Here is a 26,629-nt window from a genome sequence, read left to right on the forward strand (position 1 = left end):
CTTACTCTGTGTCGGTTTCTTGTAACTACTTTACAGATCTTTTGTACAAGGTACCCATGGACCAGGTACAATTATAACCCCCAAGTGACAGATAAGTGCAGATAAGTACAAATAAATACAGAGGCCAAGTGACTTGCCCAAGACACTGGAGCAAATCAAAATCCATGCCTCTGTAATCATTTTGCTCTATTGCCTCTGTCTGGGAGGCTTGATGATTTGGCAAGTAAAACCTTAAATATCATGTTCCATTTTTATATCTCTGACACAAGCGTGGGGCTGTGATACGGGGTAACTAACCTGACTACTTTTGAAAACCCTTATGCACCTGGATGAAAGTAAGCCAGGGACTGCAAGCTCTAGATTTAAGGTTTCCTAGCAACTTTTAAAAAGAGCTTCTTGAATGCAATTTATGTAATGTCAAGTCTAGGATGTAGTCCAGATAGTAACAGAAAAATGGAGATATGTAGAAAAATAGTTCAAGTTGACAAGTATTGGGAGTGTAGTAGTTTTGGGGCCAGCATGTAGACCACAGGAGAACTTGCTGTTTCCATCCCAAAGGGAAGAGCCCTACGTTGCAACTGCCAAGGTCCCTGGGGCAGCAAGTGTGTTCACTGCTTAGTAAAGAAGCATCCTCAGTTTGATAGGATCATATGGGAGCCTTACATTTGGTTAGCCGTTCTACATTCTTGATGTAATGATATTTTCAGGGTGTGGGAGGGTATCAAGCTCTGAAAATACCCTTGGAGAGATTTGCTTATTAAGTTTGGCTTTTTCAATCTCCCTACTACTTCTTTACTAAGCACCAGGAGGTTTCCTTCACTTTTCAGAACCATGTTGTTTTTCCCTTGTCTAATGAACTTTGAAATACTTTTGGATGAGCTATTAAATTTGGGAAAAAATAAACATCTCTTTAAAACAAGGAAGATAATAACAATGACACGTAGAAAAAGCTCTAAAACAGAGAATATCCTCCATTATGGCTAATGACTGGGGGTGGAAAGTTCGTGCTCGCTGTCCAGGATGTAGAAATAAAAGCTGAGGAGGCGCTGAGGCATCTCCTGGATCTCTATAAGCCTCCATCATTTCTGATGAGTAGGGTTGACAGATAAAATATAGGCTGTTTAGTTAAATATGAATGTCAGAAAAACAACGAGTACATTTTGAAGATAAGTATGCCCCAAATAGTACATAGGATCTACTTATACTAAAAATAATGACTTACTATTCATGTGAAGTTCAAGTTTAACTGGGTATCCTGCATTTTTATTTAGTAAATCTGACAGCCCTACTGATGATCCACAATGGAGGCAGTTGAGGAGCGGTACATGCTGGCTCTCGGACAGTCAGGAATGGCTTCAGCAGATCCAGGTACAGTATGAAATTCTTTTTGGAGGTAGCTCAGAAGCCATGGCCAGCCCTTGACTGCAAGTACTGCCTCGGGTTTCCCTGAGGTGGGGTAAACCGTCCTCTTAATGGCCTTTTGGTAAGTCTGGAAGACCATATCCAAGGGGAGCCCCAAAGTCAGTTTCATCCTCACAACCATGTTTCCACTTCCTGGAATTGGCTGCATGTGACTCACAAGAGATAAGGAGGTTTGTGAAAATTCGGAGTGTCATAGCTTGAACCCTTTGTAGGTAAAGTTTTGGTGTTCTGAGAGTTTTAACAGGAGCAATGTGAAAGACTCCAGGTCCCCGGGTAGATAGAAATAATCCTGTTCTACTTCTGTGTATGGGACAAGTCTGTAGTAGCTCACAGAGCAAATATCTGGTCTTAGAAAGACTGATCCAAGCTTGGATGTTTCTGGTGACAAGGCAAGGTCGTGAGTTTGAAGTTCACCTTTTATGGTTGAGGAGACAATGAAGTTGTCAGAGGGGCAATCGTGGAGGAGACGTTGGCTTCATCCATTGTGCAGGCTTGTATATGTGGTTCTATGTAGATTGTGTTTCAGAGGTGGAGCTTGTTTACAATTACGAACACTCTCTGACGTGCTTTTTGGACCTTCATTCCCAGAGCAAGAGCAGTGCCGAGGCCCTAGAAATGCCATGGATACTCTGAGCTGTCAGTGGCATTTCCCAGGTACTGTTCCCTTGGTGCTGCTCCTTGAAATGTGCAAAGGGATTATCATCTGTTTTGTGGCCGGTCCTAGCATTGTGAAAGGAAGCTGCTGCACCGGGCTCAGAGGATTTCGGCTGTGGTGGGAGGAGGAGGAGTAGTACTACGACTATAAATTGTATCACACCATATCTATTACATCTTGAGAGTGGGCTTGGGGGGTTATGAAGGGGGACTTTTATTGTACTTTTATACATTGTCCCCTTGAAAATAATTCAATTTTTAAAAATTAGTTAATTTATTTTGGGCTGCATTGGGTCTTTGTTGCTGCTAGCGGGCGTTTTCTAGTTGCAGTGAGCGGGGGCTACTCTTGGCTGTGGTGCACGGGCTTCTCATTGCAGTGGCTTCTCTTGTTTGCGGAGCACGGGCCCTAGGCATGCAGGCTTCCGTAGTTGTGGCACGTGGGCTCAGTAGTTGTGACACACGGGCTCTAGAGCGCAGGCTCAGTAGTTGTGGCGCACGGGCTTAGTTACTCCGTGGCACGTGGGATCTTCCCAGAACAGGGCTCGAACCCATGTCCCCTGCATTCGCAGGCATATTCATAACCACCGCGCCAGCAGGGAAGCCCAATAATTCAGTTTTTTATAAAGAGAATATTCCTAATATTCTTCCAAAAGTTTAAAAATACATAGTTGGATAACACTATGAAAAATTAACTGACACTTTTTTTATTATTTCTCTTTGCTCCCTGGATTTTTTTCCCCCTCCAGTCAGCTAGGCACTCTGAGTTCACTGCATTAGGAAGGTAAAGACTCAGCAGAAATGAGGGAGAAGAAAAGAAAATCCTCAGCTTTGGAATGTTCAAAACAGAGGCCACAGTAGAACAGGTGAGAATTCTGTGCACAAAAAATAAATCTCGTCTCAAATGTAACAAAGTATTCTTTGCACTGGGAGGCAGGAGAGGGAGGGAGGGAAGGACTGAAGGAGAGAGATCAGTGTGGCCAGGGACATGGAGACTGTGCTTGAGGACGATAGGCCCAGGAAGAGAATCAGAATCTGGGGAAGATTCAGCCTGCACGCGATCATTGCCTCCAGCCAGCACCCTCATCTCAGACCTCGGGAAATTCAGAGAGAGAGTGGGAGTAGGTCAGGAGGGCCACGGGCATAGTCTGTGTGGCAGGGGTTGTGGCCATTCCCTATTTGTGAGGAGTCCCCAGCAATTTGCAGGCCTCTTCTAGAAAATGCTGGCGGACGTCTCTAGTGCTTATGTGAAAGCTTGTTCACAAACCTTGAAAGATACAGATGTAGATGACAGATTAGATAGAAAAATGTAATTAACTAAAACCTCCAGGAAAGGTTTGGAAAATGCCCTTTATTGCATAGGATGTTCATATTGTCATATGATGTTAGACTGAGTGCCGGTCCCTTCATCCTCCTTCAGACCACGGCGTTCTGTCTGCTACTATCCCGAGGGTCCTTTCTTCTCCCTGGAAGGGATAAAACAAATGAGGTAGAACAGGAAGAGACAAGAAGCACTCCAAGCTCTGCTGGTCAGGGTTACCCTCCAGCGTTGCCTTAATGCTCAGAGCCACACATACCACAGTGAGCTTGGCTCCAGATCAACTACCACGCAACGAAGGTTCTGGAACACTTCCATGTCTCGGGGAACCTCATTTCCACGTGACTCTCTTTCATATTCCCCTTTGTCACAGAAGGCTAGGTACAGTGGTCCAGGTGAGATCTCAGCTCAGGCCCAAGGCTCTCAGACCTCAAAGTTCCGGTCCTGCAAGGGCCCCTGTCCTCTCTTCAGACCACTCCTGGCTCTCTCTGCCGACAAGGAGCTGCTGGTGGTACGTCCTCTAAGAGTTGAGGCCCATCGTGCAGACCCTGAGAAAATTCCTAGGAAAAGGCTCCACCTTCTTGTCGAAGTCAACAGAGCTCAATTCCTTTGGAAGTGCTGGGTGTGTCCCAAGTTGATGCAACTGCAGAGCCATTAGGTAAACCAGCACATGTGTGCGGCCCCTTCCCTTAGACTCCTCTGGGCCCTCGTGACATAGGCTCAGAAGAGTGCCAGCCTCAAGCCTTACCTCTTCCAAGGCCACACCGTCTCCAGGATCTTCTGTCCCATGAATCTCAGTTGCTGTGTGGAACTCAAAAGAGAGAAAAGACCCTGCCTCCGGGGTCTCTTCGGGCTGGGGCCTTCTAGCTTCTCTTCCTCGTCCTCGTCGTCCTGCTCGTCCTGCTCGTCCTCCTCGTCCTCAGAGGTGGTCTCGGATTCCACATTGCCCTCCTCCTCAGGGGTGCTCTCGAATTCCACATTGCCCATCCACTGGGCGATGTTGAGATGAAAGACACGGCAGCTGAAGCCCTCCAGGATGCCGAACTTCACGTGCTGCTGGAGGATCTCCAAGGTGGGCAAGACCCGGCAGCAGGCCATGCACCTGAAGCCGGTCTCCATGGTCACCATCCAGTCCGGTGTCTTGGCCCTGGGTGTCTCCTGGACGGCAGGTGGCCCTGATGGGCTGCCTGGCTCTGCCCTTTCCTCATACTCTTTCTCCTCCCCAGTGGGCTCACTGTCAGACAGGAGGCTTTCGGTGGACACATCAGAGGGGTAAGTGCCTACTGTGCACGCATCCTCAGGAAGGGTCACTTCTTCTATCGTCAGCTGCTTTTCAGGCAACTCCAAGGGTTTCTTTGTCTTCCAGGAGACAGCTACACCCTTGTTCACTTGTACCTGCATGTAGTATATTTTCATGCCCCTTTCCTCTTTGTCTGGGTGCAGATCGTTCTTACAGGGTGAAGAGGGTGAGGAGGAGACACAGTGTGATGGGGGAGCAGTCTCCCCTGTTTCCTGAACCTGGGCTAGGGGTGCTTTAGGCTGGGCAGTTTCTCGATGTGATCTCCGGATTCCTGAAAAAGGAAATTAAAAACATCATAACATGCATGGGCCGTGCCAGAAGCTGAGGGAGCAGGTGTGGTAGACGAGAGAGGGACATTTGCATGACGTAGCTATGTCGTGAGCTTGGTGTCTGTTGGCCGTAGGACGGAGCGGTGTATCTGGTGTCATCTGTGGGCTTTTCATGTGCGTGTGGGGGGTTACTGGAGCGGTGTCTGTATACAGGGGTGTGCAGTATGGTGGTGAGGGCTGTGGTAACTGAGAGATGCGGGTGGATGCGTGTACGACGAGGAGTGTGAGTTTGGGAATATCGGTGGTGCATTACTTGTGGAATGGGGCTGTGGTGCTTGGGGTTTCTGTGTGCACTGAGAAGGTATGTGCCTGGAGGGCGGATGTATGTGTGAGCTGTGTGGACCTGAGCTGGATGGTGCTGCTCTCAGGCTGGAGATCTATGATGTAGAACTCTGTCCTTCTCTGGAAGCCAAGGCAAAGACAAAGCCTACATTTTCCTCTGAAGATGCTTAATCTGGTCCCTCTTCCCTCCACCTCAAGCCCAGACCTTTCCGGCCCCTGCTCCTTGACTTCCCCACCATGGTAGTACCAGGATTCACACACCCCCGCCCCAGACTCAGCTGGGATCCACGCCCTCGTAACAGCTCAGCCATCCTGCCCAGGCTCCTCCACAGAGCCCTCATCACCTCTGATGACCCTGGGTTTCCTCTCAGCCTCCCTGGGATCTGTGTGCCTCCTGCCTCACAGCCAAACACCCCCTCACCTGAGGAGCCCCGCGCCCTTACCAGCGTAGATGAGCTTGCGCGGAGAAGAAGCACAGGAGAAGTATGTAGAGGCAGAGGAGACCTCCCCTGCCCCTGGGCTGCAGCCTTGGGCCACCACAGTGGATCCAAGCTGAGGGGGATCCTCTTGTGACTTGGAGATTGCTGAGGGAGGAATGAAAGGCTCAGGGTGGGTTCATCAGTCCTCTCTGTCCACAAATATTTACCGAGTGTCTGGCACGTGTCAGGTGCAGTGAATACACACAGTTGAGACGGGGTTCCCAGTGGATACTCCAGTATTTAATTCAAATCAGTACTTACTCTGTCACTGTCTTGTTGGTAATGTAGGCCTCGGTGGTGACTGTGAGTATGTGGGAAGAGTGAGTGATGTGTATCAGTTAAGTCTGTGGTAAGTGTGGGGTTGGCATGGGGAGCACGGTGGAGATGTGTCTTATCTGTGTCTGTGGCCTTTGTGTGCATGGTTTCTGTTCACAAGTCGGGAATTCTGGGACATGTAACTTTTCCTCATTACATGGTGTGGCTTGTATTTATGGTGTGTGTTCATTCATTGATTCACCAAGATTCAGTAAGCAGCTACTTCTGTGTATCCGGCACTCTTCCATTGTTGTAGTCTCTGGTAACGCTGCGCATTCTAGTAGGGGAAGACACACACTAAACAAAACTACAATAAATATATAATACCTGAGCTGGTGGCAAGTATATAAGGGTTGCCAGACTTAGCGAAGAAAAATACAGGGCACCCAGTTAAATTTCAGTTTCAGATAAACCCAGAATAATTTTCCAGTGTAAGTATTCCCATGCAGTATTTGGTCTTACTTTTAGTGTAAGTATGGCCCGTACAATATTTGGGACATACTGATACTGAAAAATTACTTGTTGTTTATCTGGAATTCAAATTGAACTGGATAGCCCATATTTTATCTGGCAACCCTGACATGGGTTAGTGAGACTGTGGTTTACTGTGGTTTGTACAAAGCGGGTCTGGCATTACTCAAGAATGTGTTACAAGTGTGGTGTGTATGACACGTGACTGGTTCTTATAGAGGTATTTAGCGATGGCTGAAGTTAGCTGTGTTTGTGCGAGAGTTGAGGAGATACATATATATATAGTGTGTGTGTGTGTGTGTGTGTCCTATATATATAGTGTGTGTGTCTATATACATATCTCATCTCCAGCGTTTGGTGTTGGAGGAGAGGATTGTGATACAGGCGGGTTGTATGAGAACGTAGTACAGGAGGGATGCGTGTATATACCTCCATGTGCTGTGTGTGGTTTAATACGGAAGTTATATGTGGGGTGTGTGATACTTTTGCTGTATCAGAGTGTCCATGGGTGTATGAGTTACTGTCTCATAAAACACCCCTACCAAGAGTTCTCTATACACTCTTACATACACCGAGTGTCAGCCAGGTCCAGGCAGGGTGTCAAGAACTGTACCACGCAGAGTTTATATCTGATAAGCACTCTACCCCCATTCATCCTGCTCTTCTCAGCACTACCCCCTCCGCCCCCCCCCCACCCACCCCCCCACAGGAACATAGAGAAAAATATTCTGAATGGTCAGGGGCAGTCATTGCCTTCCCTAGCCTGTCCCAGCCACTGCCTGAAAATCTGCCTGCTGTCTAGAGCTCCATTCCCAGGGCCCATCCTACAGTCTCCAGGGCCCTGGGCCTGGTAGGAGCTACTGGGCTCTAATCTGGGGCAGAGACCTCTAGCTGGAGCTCTGGGGTGACCACCCCCTCCCAGGGCAAGGTACTCGCCTACATTTAATGCACGCAGGCACCACGTGGCCCGTGGCTCTCAGAGCTCCCCGCAGGACCCTGAGGACATTTCTCACCCTCGCCCACGCGGTCTCAGTCTCTGGAAAGCCCTTCCCTTCCCTTCCCTCGGTCTCCTTTGGGAGATTCTTCCTGTTGAAGGAATAAAACCTCCTTGCTTTCAATATGACACCATCCCTAGGCAAACAATCGTCTTTCGAAGTGCATTCCACTTGTCAAGATATTTTTCAACAGGGCCTTCAGCTCATGGGGCTTCTCTTTCCAGTTGGTAAAAGAGGCCAAGCAACTCATGGGTCTCTCTCAGCATCCTTGCATCCTTCACATCCCCCACCTCATGACCCCAGGGAAAGATCCAAGAGAATAAGAGAGAAATCGGGGACTGAGAAAAGCTGCACCTCTAGGTCTGTGCAAGCAGGATGCAGCCTGCTGTGAGTCCGACAAAGCTCCAGGCCCGGCAGCCCCAGGAGAGAGTCCTCAGACCAGCGGAGCTGACCTCCCATCTCCCAGGGGCATCTGGCCGTTCTGTGCCGTCTCACACCACAGGGAGCCTCCGGATGGCTACGGCAGCATCAGTGAGACAAGGTCTCTCGCTCCCTGCTTCACAGGTGACACGTTCTCAGTCCCCCTCTTCCTAGAGAAGGTTCAGTTTGGCAGAAACCCCTGTGCCCCAGACAAGTTGCCCCCCACATACCTCCTCCCTTCTGGGCAGGTTCCTGGGACTCTTCATTTTCCAGGCGTTTCCTCTTTTGTTGCCGTTCCATCGTACCAACTAGAAGTCTCCCTTAGAAGATGCCTCAAGAGACGTCCAACTCCTCCTCTCCCCTACAGGTTGGCCCTTGTTGGCTCTTGGGCAATCCGTTGAAATGATTCAATACAAATAAAAATAGTCAAGTCTCCTAAATGGCTGAAAAACTTGTACCACTTAGTGAACCAGCAGTGCTGCCTAGTGCTCACCAGGGCTGTTAAGTTTCCAAGGTTGCCAGGCGCACAGCAGGATTCTGTGACCTCAATGATGACATCAGAGCATTCTGTGGACCTAGGTTCAGCACAGTCTCTGCAATAGCACAGGCCCCGTTTTCAAGAACAATTCCTTTTTCCCAGCCGAACCTTTCCCGTGAAAGGGAAAGGTTCATACCATATCCATTATAAATTGTATCATACCGTATCTATTATAAAATGAACATTTTGATTGGAGATCTTTTAATGTCTTTTATATAGAGATTTAATATGAATATTTTAAATGGTCTCCAGTTTCCCTGTGGATTATTGACATTTTAAACTCTGCACTTCAGTTTTCCCTCAATCCCTGTAATTTTGTCACGGTTATTTCTGTACTTAAAGAGGAGTAACAATATAATTGATTTCTTCATTTTTTTCCCATCTCTTTCCAAGGTACTGGATTTGATTGTGTCTTACGAATGAGTGAAAAATGCTAGTCCTTGAGTCAGGACATTGGGCCCTTTACCAAGTTACTCAACCTGTCTGGGCTTCAGCTTCTGTATGTGCGAGCAAGAGGCTTGGCCTAGCTGACTTTTCAAATGCTGTGTTTCTTTGATTCACTCTCACGTACTGATCTGCTACTTAAGAAGAGGGTCTCTTCTCATAAAGTGAGAACAGTCGTTTTCTAATCCTTGGGTTGGGTGGAGTTTTTAGTGGTCGTACTCAGTTTGTTAGTTATATTTACTTTTACGTATGCTTAGCTCTAAATTTAATTTATATGGCTCTTGTGACTATTTTTAGATCTTCTTTTTTTCTTATTTTCTTTTACAGTTTCTAATTTGTTATCGCCAGTGTAGAGGAGCCTGATTGATTTTTAAACTGTATTGATCTTGTATGTGTGTGCTTTGTTGAACCGTCTTCTTCGTTCCTGCTAGTTTATCTGTGGGTTCTTTTGGGTCTCCTAGATAAATGAGCATATTAAATGTAAATAATGTGTTCTTTAGATAAAGTTTATTTTCTTGCATCTCTCTATATAAAAGCAATATGTTGAATTGATTTAAATATTTAAATACTTACATACCTGTTATCACAATCTAACCTTCTTTATCTTCTCTTATTTTCTTCCAATCAATATTATGTTTTCAAGATTTATCCACGTGAATCCATATAGATCTAGGTCTTTGATTTTTGACCGTTTGGTATTATTTCATCACATGCGTATAGCATCATTTATTTTCCATTCAAGCATTATTGGACAATTGGATTGTTTCCCTCCCTTCTCTAGAACAAACAACGTTTCCTAGAATATCCCTGAAGATGTCTGACAGTCGAGAAGGGCCAGGCTGCCCGAAGGATTGCTACTTGCTTTTAGCCACGTTCCAACAGGCCATCTCCAGCCAGCAATTTGAAGCACAGCTGAAATGAAAACTCCCCCAAATGTGGAGGTCGTAGGAGCTTCCTAGAATGTGGGAGGTTCATGATAGGCATCCTGCTGGGATCCCAGGGGAGTCTGAGCTGGCCTGAACCTCATCTTCCTCCTCCACCTCTCAAGAGAAATGTGGAGGAAAGAAGACTTCAAAACCTGTGAGTAGGCAGAGGGAGAGAGATTGGGGGCCGAAGCTGCAACTGAGGTCTTGGAGTGGGCTGTGAGGACGCAGAGCCTCTAGAGAGCCAGGCTCTGCCTTCTGAGCACTTCTCCCCTAAGGCTGCTCGTCATTCAGGTGATACCAGCCATATAGAGCCGACTCGGCCCACACTGTCACAGAAAGCCTTATCAGAATCTCTTCTTCTTCATACACTCTTGTGTCTGTTACTTGGTTATTGCCTTTGGTGCTCCACTGATGTGAACCACAGTCGCCAGGGGATGGAGGACACTAGTGACCCATCTTGCTCTGTGGCCTCAGTCCACAGCTTGAGGGTAAGGGAAGAGGCCAAATGAAGGTCAAGAAGGAAAGATGGCGTTTGAAGAGAAGACCTGAGTTAAGGGTGTCTTCTCAAGGCTTGATGAATGAAATGTAGCTCCAGTACCTGAAGTCCTGCTTGTTCTCAAGGCTGACCACGGGGCTGGGTGCACTCAGTGAAGGAACCGTATACACTTAGTATTTCCTTGCTTGCTCACACTTGCCCTCGTCTGATACACACTCTGCAAGACTGATCTTCCCCTGAAACAACTTTCCACCTGCCACTGTCATCTCGTGAACATTTGCTTCCCCTTCCTAGTGTCCCCCTAGAATGCCATTGCCGCCAATTCATAATTTGATAATCATGCTTCTTACCATAGTCTCAGCAACTTCTGATAAATTTTATTCACTTTATTCCATAGTCTTCACACATCAGTAATCTTCCTTAACTTCCTAGCTGCAGGTTAACCCATTCGGAATCATTTCTTTTTCTTTCTCTTCTTTGGCAAATCCCTTCTATCTTTTAAGGTCTTTTTCTTGTCTCTCTACCATCCTGCCTTCCTGAACTTCTTTTTTTTCCGTTTAAGTAACCTTTCAATCTCCTTCCCCAATTTCCTCATAAACATTGAGAGTTTATTCCTCACACGTTAGAGAGCGGTTTATGAATGGCCACGCGTAATGGACTCAGAATGAGTTGGCACCCCCGAGGTACCTGTCTTGCTGGGGAGCCACAGGTGGAGGGCTGGCTGCTGGACACATGTTTGCATGGAGTCAGGCTGAGTGGCCTCAGGGTGTTTGCTCTGCACTTGTGTGTGTTTCTCCCTAGTTGGTTTCCTTGTCCAGCCACCTGTGACCTCCCTCCATCCAGCCCAGGGAATCCTTCTCATCACAGGGGTAGGACGTTTGTCTCGTTTTCCATCACATCCTTTCCCCAAAGTTTGGTTGTGAGTTGCTCCCATTCCAAAGACCTTTCCTCTTTGAAGAGAAGAGAGAAAATCTTTTCTCTCCTTTTCTCTCACTTCACTTCTGCTCTAGTATCTCCTCCGTCCAGAATGGCCCCCTGACTCAAATGGGTGTAGATCCGAAGAGGGCAAGAAATGCCAGCAATTCTGAAGTAATAATACGGATGTATCAGGAACACTTGAAAACCTTTATCCCGCCACATTCAAAAAAATTGCACTTCCAGTGTATTCAGAGTCTCAGTGTAGAAACACAAATGATGTAGAAATTGAATGACACTCAAGTTTTTCTATCCTCCTTTCCTGATTTATTCTAATCCTCCAAGTTAACATGATTAACTATCTGTTACGTAACCTTTCAGACACTTTCTACACATGCACACTTTTCTTTTTCTCACATAAGAGTGTGAACTAGGTCACTTTCAACATGCTGTGATACTGTGATTCACTGTCTCCCACCGAGTCATCCACTGATAAAGTAATCTGTTTCATGGAGAAATATGTCCAATAGCTAATAGCCAATGTCTGTGGAGTGCTTACTCTGTGTCGGTTTCTTGTAACTACTTTACAGATCTTTTGTACAAGGTACCCATGGACCAGGTACAATTATAACCCCCAAGTGACAGATAAGTGCAGATAAGTACAAATAAATACAGAGGCCAAGTGACTTGCCCAAGACACTGGAGCAAATCAAAATCCATGCCTCTGTAATCATTTTGCTCTATTGCCTCTGTCTGGGAGGCTTGATGATTTGGCAAGTAAAACCTTAAATATCATGTTCCATTTTTATATCTCTGACACAAGCGTGGGGCTGTGATACGGGGTAACTAACCTGACTACTTTTGAAAACCCTTATGCACCTGGATGAAAGTAAGCCAGGGACTGCAAGCTCTAGATTTAAGGTTTCCTAGCAACTTTTAAAAAGAGCTTCTTGAATGCAATTTATGTAATGTCAAGTCTAGGATGTAGTCCAGATAGTAACAGAAAAATGGAGATATGTAGAAAAATAGTTCAAGTTGACAAGTATTGGGAGTGTAGTAGTTTTGGGGCCAGCATGTAGACCACAGGAGAACTTGCTGTTTCCATCCCAAAGGGAAGAGCCCTACGTTGCAACTGCCAAGGTCCCTGGGGCAGCAAGTGTGTTCACTGCTTAGTAAAGAAGCATCCTCAGTTTGATAGGATCATATGGGAGCCTTACATTTGGTTAGCCGTTCTACATTCTTGATGTAATGATATTTTCAGGGTGTGGGAGGGTATCAAGCTCTGAAAATACCCTTGGAGAGATTTGCTTATTAAGTTTGGCTTTTTCAATCTCCCTACTACTTCTTTACTAAGCACCAGGAGGTTTCCTTCACTTTTCAGAACCATGTTGTTTTTCCCTTGTCTAATGAACTTTGAAATACTTTTGGATGAGCTATTAAATTTGGGAAAAAATAAACATCTCTTTAAAACAAGGAAGATAATAACAATGACACGTAGAAAAAGCTCTAAAACAGAGAATATCCTCCATTATGGCTAATGACTGGGGGTGGAAAGTTCGTGCTCGCTGTCCAGGATGTAGAAATAAAAGCTGAGGAGGCGCTGAGGCATCTCCTGGATCTCTATAAGCCTCCATCATTTCTGATGAGTAGGGTTGACAGATAAAATATAGGCTGTTTAGTTAAATATGAATGTCAGAAAAACAACGAGTACATTTTGAAGATAAGTATGCCCCAAATAGTACATAGGATCTACTTATACTAAAAATAATGACTTACTATTCATGTGAAGTTCAAGTTTAACTGGGTATCCTGCATTTTTATTTAGTAAATCTGACAGCCCTACTGATGATCCACAATGGAGGCAGTTGAGGAGCGGTACATGCTGGCTCTCGGACAGTCAGGAATGGCTTCAGCAGATCCAGGTACAGTATGAAATTCTTTTTGGAGGTAGCTCAGAAGCCATGGCCAGCCCTTGACTGCAAGTACTGCCTCGGGTTTCCCTGAGGTGGGGTAAACCGTCCTCTTAATGGCCTTTTGGTAAGTCTGGAAGACCATATCCAAGGGGAGCCCCAAAGTCAGTTTCATCCTCACAACCATGTTTCCACTTCCTGGAATTGGCTGCATGTGACTCACAAGAGATAAGGAGGTTTGTGAAAATTGGGAGTGTCATAGCTTGAACCCTTTGTAGGTAAAGTTTTGGTGTTCTGAGAGTTTTAACAGGAGCAATGTGAAAGACTCCAGGTCCCCGGGTAGATAGAAATAATCCTGTTCTACTTCTGTGTATGGGACAAGTCTGTAGTAGCTCACAGAGCAAATATCTGGTCTTAGAAAGACTGATCCAAGCTTGGATGTTTCTGGTGACAAGGCAAGGTCGTGAGTTTGAAGTTCACCTTTTATGGTTGAGGAGACAATGAAGTTGTCAGAGGGGCAATCGTGGAGGAGACGTTGGCTTCATCCATTGTGCAGGCTTGTATATGTGGTTCTATGTAGATTGTGTTTCAGAGGTGGAGCTTGTTTACAATTACGAACACTCTCTGACGTGCTTTTTGGACCTTCATTCCCAGAGCAAGAGCAGTGCCGAGGCCCTAGAAATGCCATGGATACTCTGAGCTGTCAGTGGCATTTCCCAGGTACTGTTCCCTTGGTGCTGCTCCTTGAAATGTGCAAAGGGATTATCATCTGTTTTGTGGCCGGTCCTAGCATTGTGAAAGGAAGCTGCTGCACCGGGCTCAGAGGATTTCGGCTGTGGTGGGAGGAGGAGGAGTAGTACTACGACTATAAATTGTATCACACCATATCTATTACATCTTGAGAGTGGGCTTGGGGGGTTATGAAGGGGGACTTTTATTGTACTTTTATACATTGTCCCCTTGAAAATAATTCAATTTTTAAAAATTAGTTAATTTATTTTGGGCTGCATTGGGTCTTTGTTGCTGCTAGCGGGCGTTTTCTAGTTGCAGTGAGCGGGGGCTACTCTTGGCTGTGGTGCACGGGCTTCTCATTGCAGTGGCTTCTCTTGTTTGCGGAGCACGGGCCCTAGGCATGCAGGCTTCCGTAGTTGTGGCACGTGGGCTCAGTAGTTGTGACACACGGGCTCTAGAGCGCAGGCTCAGTAGTTGTGGCGCACGGGCTTAGTTACTCCGTGGCACGTGGGATCTTCCCAGAACAGGGCTCGAACCCATGTCCCCTGCATTCGCAGGCATATTCATAACCACCGCGCCAGCAGGGAAGCCCAATAATTCAGTTTTTTATAAAGAGAATATTCCTAATATTCTTCCAAAAGTTTAAAAATACATAGTTGGATAACACTATGAAAAATTAACTGACACTTTTTTTATTATTTCTCTTTGCTCCCTGGATTTTTTTCCCCCTCCAGTCAGCTAGGCACTCTGAGTTCACTGCATTAGGAAGGTAAAGACTCAGCAGAAATGAGGGAGAAGAAAAGAAAATCCTCAGCTTTGGAATGTTCAAAACAGAGGCCACAGTAGAACAGGTGAGAATTCTGTGCACAAAAAATAAATCTCGTCTCAAATGTAACAAAGTATTCTTTGCACTGGGAGGCAGGAGAGGGAGGGAGGGAAGGACTGAAGGAGAGAGATCAGTGTGGCCAGGGACATGGAGACTGTGCTTGAGGACGATAGGCCCAGGAAGAGAATCAGAATCTGGGGAAGATTCAGCCTGCACGCGATCATTGCCTCCAGCCAGCACCCTCATCTCAGACCTCGGGAAATTCAGAGAGAGAGTGGGAGTAGGTCAGGAGGGCCACGGGCATAGTCTGTGTGGCAGGGGTTGTGGCCATTCCCTATTTGTGAGGAGTCCCCAGCAATTTGCAGGCCTCTTCTAGAAAATGCTGGCGGACGTCTCTAGTGCTTATGTGAAAGCTTGTTCACAAACCTTGAAAGATACAGATGTAGATGACAGATTAGATAGAAAAATGTAATTAACTAAAACCTCCAGGAAAGGTTTGGAAAATGCCCTTTATTGCATAGGATGTTCATATTGTCATATGATGTTAGACTGAGTGCCGGTCCCTTCATCCTCCTTCAGACCACGGCGTTCTGTCTGCTACTATCCCGAGGGTCCTTTCTTCTCCCTGGAAGGGATAAAACAAATGAGGTAGAACAGGAAGAGACAAGAAGCACTCCAAGCTCTGCTGGTCAGGGTTACCCTCCAGCGTTGCCTTAATGCTCAGAGCCACACATACCACAGTGAGCTTGGCTCCAGATCAACTACCACGCAACGAAGGTTCTGGAACACTTCCATGTCTCGGGGAACCTCATTTCCACGTGACTCTCTTTCATATTCCCCTTTGTCACAGAAGGCTAGGTACAGTGGTCCAGGTGAGATCTCAGCTCAGGCCCAAGGCTCTCAGACCTCAAAGTTCCGGTCCTGCAAGGGCCCCTGTCCTCTCTTCAGACCACTCCTGGCTCTCTCTGCCGACAAGGAGCTGCTGGTGGTACGTCCTCTAAGAGTTGAGGCCCATCGTGCAGACCCTGAGAAAATTCCTAGGAAAAGGCTCCACCTTCTTGTCGAAGTCAACAGAGCTCAATTCCTTTGGAAGTGCTGGGTGTGTCCCAAGTTGATGCAACTGCAGAGCCATTAGGTAAACCAGCACATGTGTGCGGCCCCTTCCCTTAGACTCCTCTGGGCCCTCGTGACATAGGCTCAGAAGAGTGCCAGCCTCAAGCCTTACCTCTTCCAAGGCCACACCGTCTCCAGGATCTTCTGTCCCATGAATCTCAGTTGCTGTGTGGAACTCAAAAGAGAGAAAAGACCCTGCCTCCGGGGTCTCTTCGGGCTGGGGCCTTCTAGCTTCTCTTCCTCGTCCTCGTCGTCCTGCTCGTCCTGCTCGTCCTCCTCGTCCTCAGAGGTGGTCTCGGATTCCACATTGCCCTCCTCCTCAGGGGTGCTCTCGAATTCCACATTGCCCATCCACTGGGCGATGTTGAGATGAAAGACACGGCAGCTGAAGCCCTCCAGGATGCCGAACTTCACGTGCTGCTGGAGGATCTCCAAGGTGGGCAAGACCCGGCAGCAGGCCATGCACCTGAAGCCGGTCTCCATGGTCACCATCCAGTCCGGTGTCTTGGCCCTGGGTGTCTCCTGGACGGCAGGTGGCCCTGATGGGCTGCCTGGCTCTGCCCTTTCCTCATACTCTTTCTCCTCCCCAGTGGGCTCACTGTCAGACAGGAGGCTTTCGGTGGACACATCAGAGGGGTAAGTGCCTACTGTGCACGCATCCTCAGGAAGGGTCACTTCTTCTATCGTCAGCTGCTTTTCAGGCAACTCCAAGGGTTTCTTTGTCTTCCAGGAGACAGCTACACCCTTGTTCACTTGTACCTGCATGTAGTATATTTTCATGCCCCTTTCCTCTTTGTCTGGGTGCAGATCGTTCTTACAGGGTGAAGAGGGTGAGGAGGAGACACAGTGTGATGGGGGAGCAGTCTCCCCTGTTTCCTGAACCTGGGCTAGGGGTGCTTTAGGCTGGGCAGTTTCTCGATGTGATCTCCGGATTCCTGAAAAAGGAAATTAAAAACATCATAACATGCATGGGCCGTGCCAGAAGCTGAGGGAGCAGGTGTGGTAGACGAGAGAGGGACATTTGCATGACGTAGCTATGTCGTGAGCTTGGTGTCTGTTGGCCGTAGGACGGAGCGGTGTATCTGGTGTCATCTGTGGGCTTTTCATGTGCGTGTGGGGGGTTACTGGAGCGGTGTCTGTATACAGGGGTGTGCAGTATGGTGGTGAGGGCTGTGGTAACTGAGAGATGCGGGTGGATGCGTGTACGACGAGGAGTGTGAGTTTGGGAATATCGGTGGTGCATTACTTGTGGAATGGGGCTGTGGTGCTTGGGGTTTCTGTGTGCACTGAGAAGGTATGTGCCTGGAGGGCGGATGTATGTGTGAGCTGTGTGGACCTGAGCTGGATGGTGCTGCTCTCAGGCTGGAGATCTATGATGTAGAACTCTGTCCTTCTCTGGAAGCCAAGGCAAAGACAAAGCCTACATTTTCCTCTGAAGATGCTTAATCTGGTCCCTCTTCCCTCCACCTCAAGCCCAGACCTTTCCGGCCCCTGCTCCTTGACTTCCCCACCATGGTAGTACCAGGATTCACACACCCCCGCCCCAGACTCAGCTGGGATCCACGCCCTCGTAACAGCTCAGCCATCCTGCCCAGGCTCCTCCACAGAGCCCTCATCACCTCTGATGACCCTGGGTTTCCTCTCAGCCTCCCTGGGATCTGTGTGCCTCCTGCCTCACAGCCAAACACCCCCTCACCTGAGGAGCCCCGCGCCCTTACCAGCGTAGATGAGCTTGCGCGGAGAAGAAGCACAGGAGAAGTATGTAGAGGCAGAGGAGACCTCCCCTGCCCCTGGGCTGCAGCCTTGGGCCACCACAGTGGATCCAAGCTGAGGGGGATCCTCTTGTGACTTGGAGATTGCTGAGGGAGGAATGAAAGGCTCAGGGTGGGTTCATCAGTCCTCTCTGTCCACAAATATTTACCGAGTGTCTGGCACGTGTCAGGTGCAGTGAATACACACAGTTGAGACGGGGTTCCCAGTGGATACTCCAGTATTTAATTCAAATCAGTACTTACTCTGTCACTGTCTTGTTGGTAATGTAGGCCTCGGTGGTGACTGTGAGTATGTGGGAAGAGTGAGTGATGTGTATCAGTTAAGTCTGTGGTAAGTGTGGGGTTGGCATGGGGAGCACGGTGGAGATGTGTCTTATCTGTGTCTGTGGCCTTTGTGTGCATGGTTTCTGTTCACAAGTCGGGAATTCTGGGACATGTAACTTTTCCTCATTACATGGTGTGGCTTGTATTTATGGTGTGTGTTCATTCATTGATTCACCAAGATTCAGTAAGCAGCTACTTCTGTGTATCCGGCACTCTTCCATTGTTGTAGTCTCTGGTAACGCTGCGCATTCTAGTAGGGGAAGACACACACACACACAACACACTATATATATATGTACCTGAGCTGGTGGCAAGTATATAAGGGTTGCCAGACTTAGCGAAGAACCATCACGTGTCATACACACCCATAAAACCAAGTAACCAGTTAATATCCCATGCAGGGTGTCCAATAAAATATGGGCTTACTTTTAGTGTAAGTATGGCCCGTACAATATTTGGGACATACTGATACTGGAAATTACTTGTTGTTTATCGTTGTTTATCTGGAATTCAAATTGAACTGGATAGCCCATATTTTATCTGGCAACCCTGACATGGGTTAGTGAGACTGTGGTTTACTGTGGTTTGTACAAAGCGGGTCTGGCATTACTCAAGAATGTGTTACAAGTGTGGTGTGTATGACACGTGACTGGTTCTTATAGAGGTATTTAGCGATGGCTGAAGTTAGCTGTGTTTGTGCGAGAGTTGAGGAGATACATATATATATAGTGTGTGTGTGTGTGTGTGTGTCCTATATATATAGTGTGTGTGTCTATATACATATCTCATCTCCAGCGTTTGGTGTTGGAGGAGAGGATTGTGATACAGGCGGGTTGTATGAGAACGTAGTACAGGAGGGATGCGTGTATATACCTCCATGTGCTGTGTGTGGTTTAATACGGAAGTTATATGTGGGGTGTGTGATACTTTTGCTGTATCAGAGTGTCCATGGGTGTATGAGTTACTGTCTCATAAAACACCCCTACCAAGAGTTCTCTATACACTCTTACATACACCGAGTGTCAGCCAGGTCCAGGCAGGGTGTCAAGAACTGTACCACGCAGAGTTTATATCTGATAAGCACTCTACCCCCATTCATCCTGCTCTTCTCAGCACTACCCCCTCCGCCCCCCCCCCCACCCACCCCCCCACAGGAACATAGAGAAAAATATTCTGAATGGTCAGGGGCAGTCATTGCCTTCCCTAGCCTGTCCCAGCCACTGCCTGAAAATCTGCCTGCTGTCTAGAGCTCCATTCCCAGGGCCCATCCTACAGTCTCCAGGGCCCTGGGCCTGGTAGGAGCTACTGGGCTCTAATCTGGGGCAGAGACCTCTAGCTGGAGCTCTGGGGTGACCACCCCCTCCCAGGGCAAGGTACTCGCCTACATTTAATGCACGCAGGCACCACGTGGCCCGTGGCTCTCAGAGCTCCCCGCAGGACCCTGAGGACATTTCTCACCCTCGCCCACGCGGTCTCAGTCTCTGGAAAGCCCTTCCCTTCCCTTCCCTCGGTCTCCTTTGGGAGATTCTTCCTGTTGAAGGAATAAAACCTCCTTGCTTTCAATATGACACCATCCCTAGGCAAACAATCGTCTTTCGAAGTGCATTCCACTTGTCAAGATATTTTTCAACAGGGCCTTCAGCTCATGGGGCTTCTCTTTCCAGTTGGTAAAAGAGGCCAAGCAACTCATGGGTCTCTCTCAGCATCCTTGCATCCTTCACATCCCCCACCTCATGACCCCAGGGAAAGATCCAAGAGAATAAGAGAGAAATCGGGGACTGAGAAAAGCTGCACCTCTAGGTCTGTGCAAGCAGGATGCAGCCTGCTGTGAGTCCGACAAAGCTCCAGGCCCGGCAGCCCCAGGAGAGAGTCCTCAGACCAGCGGAGCTGACCTCCCATCTCCCAGGGGCATCTGGCCGTTCTGTGCCGTCTCACACCACAGGGAGCCTCCGGATGGCTACGGCAGCATCAGTGAGACAAGGTCTCTCGCTCCCTGCTTCACAGGTGACACGTTCTCAGTCCCCCTCTTCCTAGAGAAGGTTCAGTTTGGCAGAAACCCCTGTGCCCCAGACAAGTTGCCCCCCACATACCTCCTCCCTTCTGGGCAGGTTCCTGGGACTCTTCATTTTCCAGGCGTTTCCTCTTTTGTTGCCGTTCCATCGTACCAACTAGAAGTCTCCCTTAGAAGATGCCTCAAGAGACGTCCAACTCCTCCTCTCCCCTACAGGTTGGCCCTTGTTGGCTCTTGGGCAATCCGTTGAAATGATTCAATACAAATAAAAATAGTCAAGTCTCCTAAATGGCTGAAAAACTTGTACCACTTAGTGAACCAGCAGTGCTGCCTAGTGCTCACCAGGGCTGTTAAGTTTCCAAGGTTGCCAGGCGCACAGCAGGATTCTGTGACCTCAATGATGACATCAGAGCATTCTGTGGACCTAGGTTCAGCACAGTCTCTGCAATAGCACAGGCCCCGTTTTCAAGAACAATTCCTTTTTCCCAGCCGAACCTTTCCCGTGAAAGGGAAAGGTTCATACCATATCCATTATAAATTGTATCATACCGTATCTATTATAAAATGAACATTTTGATTGGAGATCTTTTAATGTCTTTTATATAGAGATTTAATATGAATATTTTAAATGGTCTCCAGTTTCCCTGTGGATTATTGACATTTTAAACTCTGCACTTCAGTTTTCCCTCAATCCCTGTAATTTTGTCACGGTTATTTCTGTACTTAAAGAGGAGTAACAATATAATTGATTTCTTCATTTTTTTCCCATCTCTTTCCAAGGTACTGGATTTGATTGTGTCTTACGAATGAGTGAAAAATGCTAGTCCTTGAGTCAGGACATTGGGCCCTTTACCAAGTTACTCAACCTGTCTGGGCTTCAGCTTCTGTATGTGCGAGCAAGAGGCTTGGCCTAGCTGACTTTTCAAATGCTGTGTTTCTTTGATTCACTCTCACGTACTGATCTGCTACTTAAGAAGAGGGTCTCTTCTCATAAAGTGAGAACAGTCGTTTTCTAATCCTTGGGTTGGGTGGAGTTTTTAGTGGTCGTACTCAGTTTGTTAGTTATATTTACTTTTACGTATGCTTAGCTCTAAATTTAATTTATATGGCTCTTGTGACTATTTTTAGATCTTCTTTTTTTCTTATTTTCTTTTACAGTTTCTAATTTGTTATCGCCAGTGTAGAGGAGCCTGATTGATTTTTAAACTGTATTGATCTTGTATGTGTGTGCTTTGTTGAACCGTCTTCTTCGTTCCTGCTAGTTTATCTGTGGGTTCTTTTGGGTCTCCTAGATAAATGAGCATATTAAATGTAAATAATGTGTTCTTTAGATAAAGTTTATTTTCTTGCATCTCTCTATATAAAAGCAATATGTTGAATTGATTTAAATATTTAAATACTTACATACCTGTTATCACAATCTAACCTTCTTTATCTTCTCTTATTTTCTTCCAATCAATATTATGTTTTCAAGATTTATCCACGTGAATCCATATAGATCTAGGTCTTTGATTTTTGACCGTTTGGTATTATTTCATCACATGCGTATAGCATCATTTATTTTCCATTCAAGCATTATTGGACAATTGGATTGTTTCCCTCCCTTCTCTAGAACAAACAACGTTTCCTAGAATATCCCTGAAGATGTCTGACAGTCGAGAAGGGCCAGGCTGCCCGAAGGATTGCTACTTGCTTTTAGCCACGTTCCAACAGGCCATCTCCAGCCAGCAATTTGAAGCACAGCTGAAATGAAAACTCCCCCAAATGTGGAGGTCGTAGGAGCTTCCTAGAATGTGGGAGGTTCATGATAGGCATCCTGCTGGGATCCCAGGGGAGTCTGAGCTGGCCTGAACCTCATCTTCCTCCTCCACCTCTCAAGAGAAATGTGGAGGAAAGAAGACTTCAAAACCTGTGAGTAGGCAGAGGGAGAGAGATTGGGGGCCGAAGCTGCAACTGAGGTCTTGGAGTGGGCTGTGAGGACGCAGAGCCTCTAGAGAGCCAGGCTCTGCCTTCTGAGCACTTCTCCCCTAAGGCTGCTCGTCATTCAGGTGATACCAGCCATATAGAGCCGACTCGGCCCACACTGTCACAGAAAGCCTTATCAGAATCTCTTCTTCTTCATACACTCTTGTGTCTGTTACTTGGTTATTGCCTTTGGTGCTCCACTGATGTGAACCACAGTCGCCAGGGGATGGAGGACACTAGTGACCCATCTTGCTCTGTGGCCTCAGTCCACAGCTTGAGGGTAAGGGAAGAGGCCAAATGAAGGTCAAGAAGGAAAGATGGCGTTTGAAGAGAAGACCTGAGTTAAGGGTGTCTTCTCAAGGCTTGATGAATGAAATGTAGCTCCAGTACCTGAAGTCCTGCTTGTTCTCAAGGCTGACCACGGGGCTGGGTGCACTCAGTGAAGGAACCGTATACACTTAGTATTTCCTTGCTTGCTCACACTTGCCCTCGTCTGATACACACTCTGCAAGACTGATCTTCCCCTGAAACAACTTTCCACCTGCCACTGTCATCTCGTGAACATTTGCTTCCCCTTCCTAGTGTCCCCCTAGAATGCCATTGCCGCCAATTCATAATTTGATAATCATGCTTCTTACCATAGTCTCAGCAACTTCTGATAAATTTTATTCACTTTATTCCATAGTCTTCACACATCAGTAATCTTCCTTAACTTCCTAGCTGCAGGTTAACCCATTCGGAATCATTTCTTTTTCTTTCTCTTCTTTGGCAAATCCCTTCTATCTTTTAAGGTCTTTTTCTTGTCTCTCTACCATCCTGCCTTCCTGAACTTCTTTTTTTTCCGTTTAAGTAACCTTTCAATCTCCTTCCCCAATTTCCTCATAAACATTGAGAGTTTATTCCTCACACGTTAGAGAGCGGTTTATGAATGGCCACGCGTAATGGACTCAGAATGAGTTGGCACCCCCGAGGTACCTGTCTTGCTGGGGAGCCACAGGTGGAGGGCTGGCTGCTGGACACATGTTTGCATGGAGTCAGGCTGAGTGGCCTCAGGGTGTTTGCTCTGCACTTGTGTGTGTTTCTCCCTAGTTGGTTTCCTTGTCCAGCCACCTGTGACCTCCCTCCATCCAGCCCAGGGAATCCTTCTCATCACAGGGGTAGGACGTTTGTCTCGTTTTCCATCACATCCTTTCCCCAAAGTTTGGTTGTGAGTTGCTCCCATTCCAAAGACCTTTCCTCTTTGAAGAGAAGAGAGAAAATCTTTTCTCTCCTTTTCTCTCACTTCACTTCTGCTCTAGTATCTCCTCCGTCCAGAATGGCCCCCTGACTCAAATGGGTGTAGATCCGAAGAGGGCAAGAAATGCCAGCAATTCTGAAGTAATAATACGGATGTATCAGGAACACTTGAAAACCTTTATCCCGCCACATTCAAAAAAATTGCACTTCCAGTGTATTCAGAGTCTCAGTGTAGAAACACAAATGATGTAGAAATTGAATGACACTCAAGTTTTTCTATCCTCCTTTCCTGATTTATTCTAATCCTCCAAGTTAACATGATTAACTATCTGTTACGTAACCTTTCAGACACTTTCTACACATGCACACTTTTCTTTTTCTCACATAAGAGTGTGAACTAGGTCACTTTCAACATGCTGTGATACTGTGATTCACTGTCTCCCACCGAGTCATCCACTGATAAAGTAATCTGTTTCATGGAGAAATATGTCCAATAGCTAATAGCCAATGTCTGTGGAGTGCTTACTCTGTGTCGGTTTCTTGTAACTACTTTACAGATCTTTTGTACAAGGTACCCATGGACCAGGTACAATTATAACCCCCAAGTGACAGATAAGTGCAGATAAGTACAAATAAATACAGAGGCCAAGTGACTTGCCCAAGACACTGGAGCAAATCAAAATCCATGCCTCTGTAATCATTTTGCTCTATTGCCTCTGTCTGGGAGGCTTGATGATTTGGCAAGTAAAACCTTAAATATCATGTTCCATTTTTATATCTCTGACACAAGCGTGGGGCTGTGATACGGGGTAACTAACCTGACTACTTTTGAAAACCCTTATGCACCTGGATGAAAGTAAGCCAGGGACTGCAAGCTCTAGATTTAAGGTTTCCTAGCAACTTTTAAAAAGAGCTTCTTGAATGCAATTTATGTAATGTCAAGTCTAGGATGTAGTCCAGATAGTAACAGAAAAATGGAGATATGTAGAAAAATAGTTCAAGTTGACAAGTATTGGGAGTGTAGTAGTTTTGGGGCCAGCATGTAGACCACAGGAGAACTTGCTGTTTCCATCCCAAAGGGAAGAGCCCTACGTTGCAACTGCCAAGGTCCCTGGGGCAGCAAGTGTGTTCACTGCTTAGTAAAGAAGCATCCTCAGTTTGATAGGATCATATGGGAGCCTTACATTTGGTTAGCCGTTCTACATTCTTGATGTAATGATATTTTCAGGGTGTGGGAGGGTATCAAGCTCTGAAAATACCCTTGGAGAGATTTGCTTATTAAGTTTGGCTTTTTCAATCTCCCTACTACTTCTTTACTAAGCACCAGGAGGTTTCCTTCACTTTTCAGAACCATGTTGTTTTTCCCTTGTCTAATGAACTTTGAAATACTTTTGGATGAGCTATTAAATTTGGGAAAAAATAAACATCTCTTTAAAACAAGGAAGATAATAACAATGACACGTAGAAAAAGCTCTAAAACAGAGAATATCCTCCATTATGGCTAATGACTGGGGGTGGAAAGTTCGTGCTCGCTGTCCAGGATGTAGAAATAAAAGCTGAGGAGGCGCTGAGGCATCTCCTGGATCTCTATAAGCCTCCATCATTTCTGATGAGTAGGGTTGACAGATAAAATATAGGCTGTTTAGTTAAATATGAATGTCAGAAAAACAACGAGTACATTTTGAAGATAAGTATGCCCCAAATAGTACATAGGATCTACTTATACTAAAAATAATGACTTACTATTCATGTGAAGTTCAAGTTTAACTGGGTATCCTGCATTTTTATTTAGTAAATCTGACAGCCCTACTGATGATCCACAATGGAGGCAGTTGAGGAGCGGTACATGCTGGCTCTCGGACAGTCAGGAATGGCTTCAGCAGATCCAGGTACAGTATGAAATTCTTTTTGGAGGTAGCTCAGAAGCCATGGCCAGCCCTTGACTGCAAGTACTGCCTCGGGTTTCCCTGAGGTGGGGTAAACCGTCCTCTTAATGGCCTTTTGGTAAGTCTGGAAGACCATATCCAAGGGGAGCCCCAAAGTCAGTTTCATCCTCACAACCATGTTTCCACTTCCTGGAATTGGCTGCATGTGACTCACAAGAGATAAGGAGGTTTGTGAAAATTGGGAGTGTCATAGCTTGAACCCTTTGTAGGTAAAGTTTTGGTGTTCTGAGAGTTTTAACAGGAGCAATGTGAAAGACTCCAGGTCCCCGGGTAGATAGAAATAATCCTGTTCTACTTCTGTGTATGGGACAAGTCTGTAGTAGCTCACAGAGCAAATATCTGGTCTTAGAAAGACTGATCCAAGCTTGGATGTTTCTGGTGACAAGGCAAGGTCGTGAGTTTGAAGTTCACCTTTTATGGTTGAGGAGACAATGAAGTTGTCAGAGGGGCAATCGTGGAGGAGACGTTGGCTTCATCCATTGTGCAGGCTTGTATATGTGGTTCTATGTAGATTGTGTTTCAGAGGTGGAGCTTGTTTACAATTACGAACACTCTCTGACGTGCTTTTTGGACCTTCATTCCCAGAGCAAGAGCAGTGCCGAGGCCCTAGAAATGCCATGGATACTCTGAGCTGTCAGTGGCATTTCCCAGGTACTGTTCCCTTGGTGCTGCTCCTTGAAATGTGCAAAGGGATTATCATCTGTTTTGTGGCCGGTCCTAGCATTGTGAAAGGAAGCTGCTGCACCGGGCTCAGAGGATTTCGGCTGTGGTGGGAGGAGGAGGAGTAGTACTACGACTATAAATTGTATCACACCATATCTATTACATCTTGAGAGTGGGCTTGGGGGGTTATGAAGGGGGACTTTTATTGTACTTTTATACATTGTCCCCTTGAAAATAATTCAATTTTTAAAAATTAGTTAATTTATTTTGGGCTGCATTGGGTCTTTGTTGCTGCTAGCGGGCGTTTTCTAGTTGCAGTGAGCGGGGGCTACTCTTGGCTGTGGTGCACGGGCTTCTCATTGCAGTGGCTTCTCTTGTTTGCGGAGCACGGGCCCTAGGCATGCAGGCTTCCGTAGTTGTGGCACGTGGGCTCAGTAGTTGTGACACACGGGCTCTAGAGCGCAGGCTCAGTAGTTGTGGCGCACGGGCTTAGTTACTCCGTGGCACGTGGGATCTTCCCAGAACAGGGCTCGAACCCATGTCCCCTGCATTCGCAGGCATATTCATAACCACCGCGCCAGCAGGGAAGCCCAATAATTCAGTTTTTTATAAAGAGAATATTCCTAATATTCTTCCAAAAGTTTAAAAATACATAGTTGGATAACACTATGAAAAATTAACTGACACTTTTTTTATTATTTCTCTTTGCTCCCTGGATTTTTTTCCCCCTCCAGTCAGCTAGGCACTCTGAGTTCACTGCATTAGGAAGGTAAAGACTCAGCAGAAATGAGGGAGAAGAAAAGAAAATCCTCAGCTTTGGAATGTTCAAA

General features: G+C 46.6%; 3 protein-coding genes across 14 annotated transcripts in view; 1 reads left to right on the plus strand and 2 right to left on the minus strand.

Moving 5' to 3' along the window:
• Positions 1–26,629, plus strand: part of LOC308610856 (zinc finger protein 112-like) — a 101,259-nt gene that overhangs the window by 62,112 nt on the left and 12,518 nt on the right. For 2 of the 12 annotated variants that reach the window (XR_014014669.1, XR_014014670.1), the window contains exons 8-12: positions 1,272–1,368; positions 9,746–10,044; positions 13,127–13,223; positions 21,602–21,900; positions 24,983–25,079. The gene's annotated coding sequence lies outside the window, so the exon portion shown is untranslated. Of the gene's footprint in view, positions 1–1,271; positions 1,369–2,010; positions 2,077–2,822; positions 2,885–9,745; positions 10,045–13,126; positions 13,224–13,865; positions 13,932–14,677; positions 14,740–21,601; positions 21,901–24,982; positions 25,080–25,721; positions 25,788–26,533; positions 26,596–26,629 lie in introns of those variants that run through there. The other 10 variants (XR_014014672.1, XR_014014674.1, XR_014014673.1 and 7 more) reach the window with 10 other exon arrangements.
• LOC308610852 (protein FAM170A-like) lies at positions 2,948–6,958 on the minus strand. Its single transcript, XM_081259842.1, has one exon. It carries the CDS (start codon positions 4,805–4,807, stop codon positions 4,136–4,138), a length of 672 nt encoding a protein of 223 aa, XP_081115968.1. The 5' UTR covers positions 4,808–6,958; the 3' UTR covers positions 2,948–4,135.
• LOC308610855 (protein FAM170A-like) lies at positions 14,803–18,244 on the minus strand. The gene has a single exon (XM_081259844.1). It carries the CDS (start codon positions 16,660–16,662, stop codon positions 15,991–15,993), a length of 672 nt encoding a protein of 223 aa, XP_081115970.1. The 5' UTR covers positions 16,663–18,244; the 3' UTR covers positions 14,803–15,990.

The sequence above is a fragment of the Mesoplodon bidens genome (genome assembly GCF_964165515.1).
Source record: "Mesoplodon bidens genome assembly, contig: HAP1_SCAFFOLD_557, whole genome shotgun sequence".
NCBI classification, from domain to species: Eukaryota; Metazoa; Chordata; class Mammalia; order Artiodactyla; family Ziphiidae; genus Mesoplodon; species Mesoplodon bidens.

Coding starts and splice junctions, on each gene's coding strand:
- LOC308610852 (XM_081259842.1), bottom strand. CDS start 4,807: ATGAAAATATACTACATGCAGGTACAAGTGAACAAGGGTGTAGCTGTC.
- LOC308610855 (XM_081259844.1), bottom strand. CDS start 16,662: ATGAAAATATACTACATGCAGGTACAAGTGAACAAGGGTGTAGCTGTC.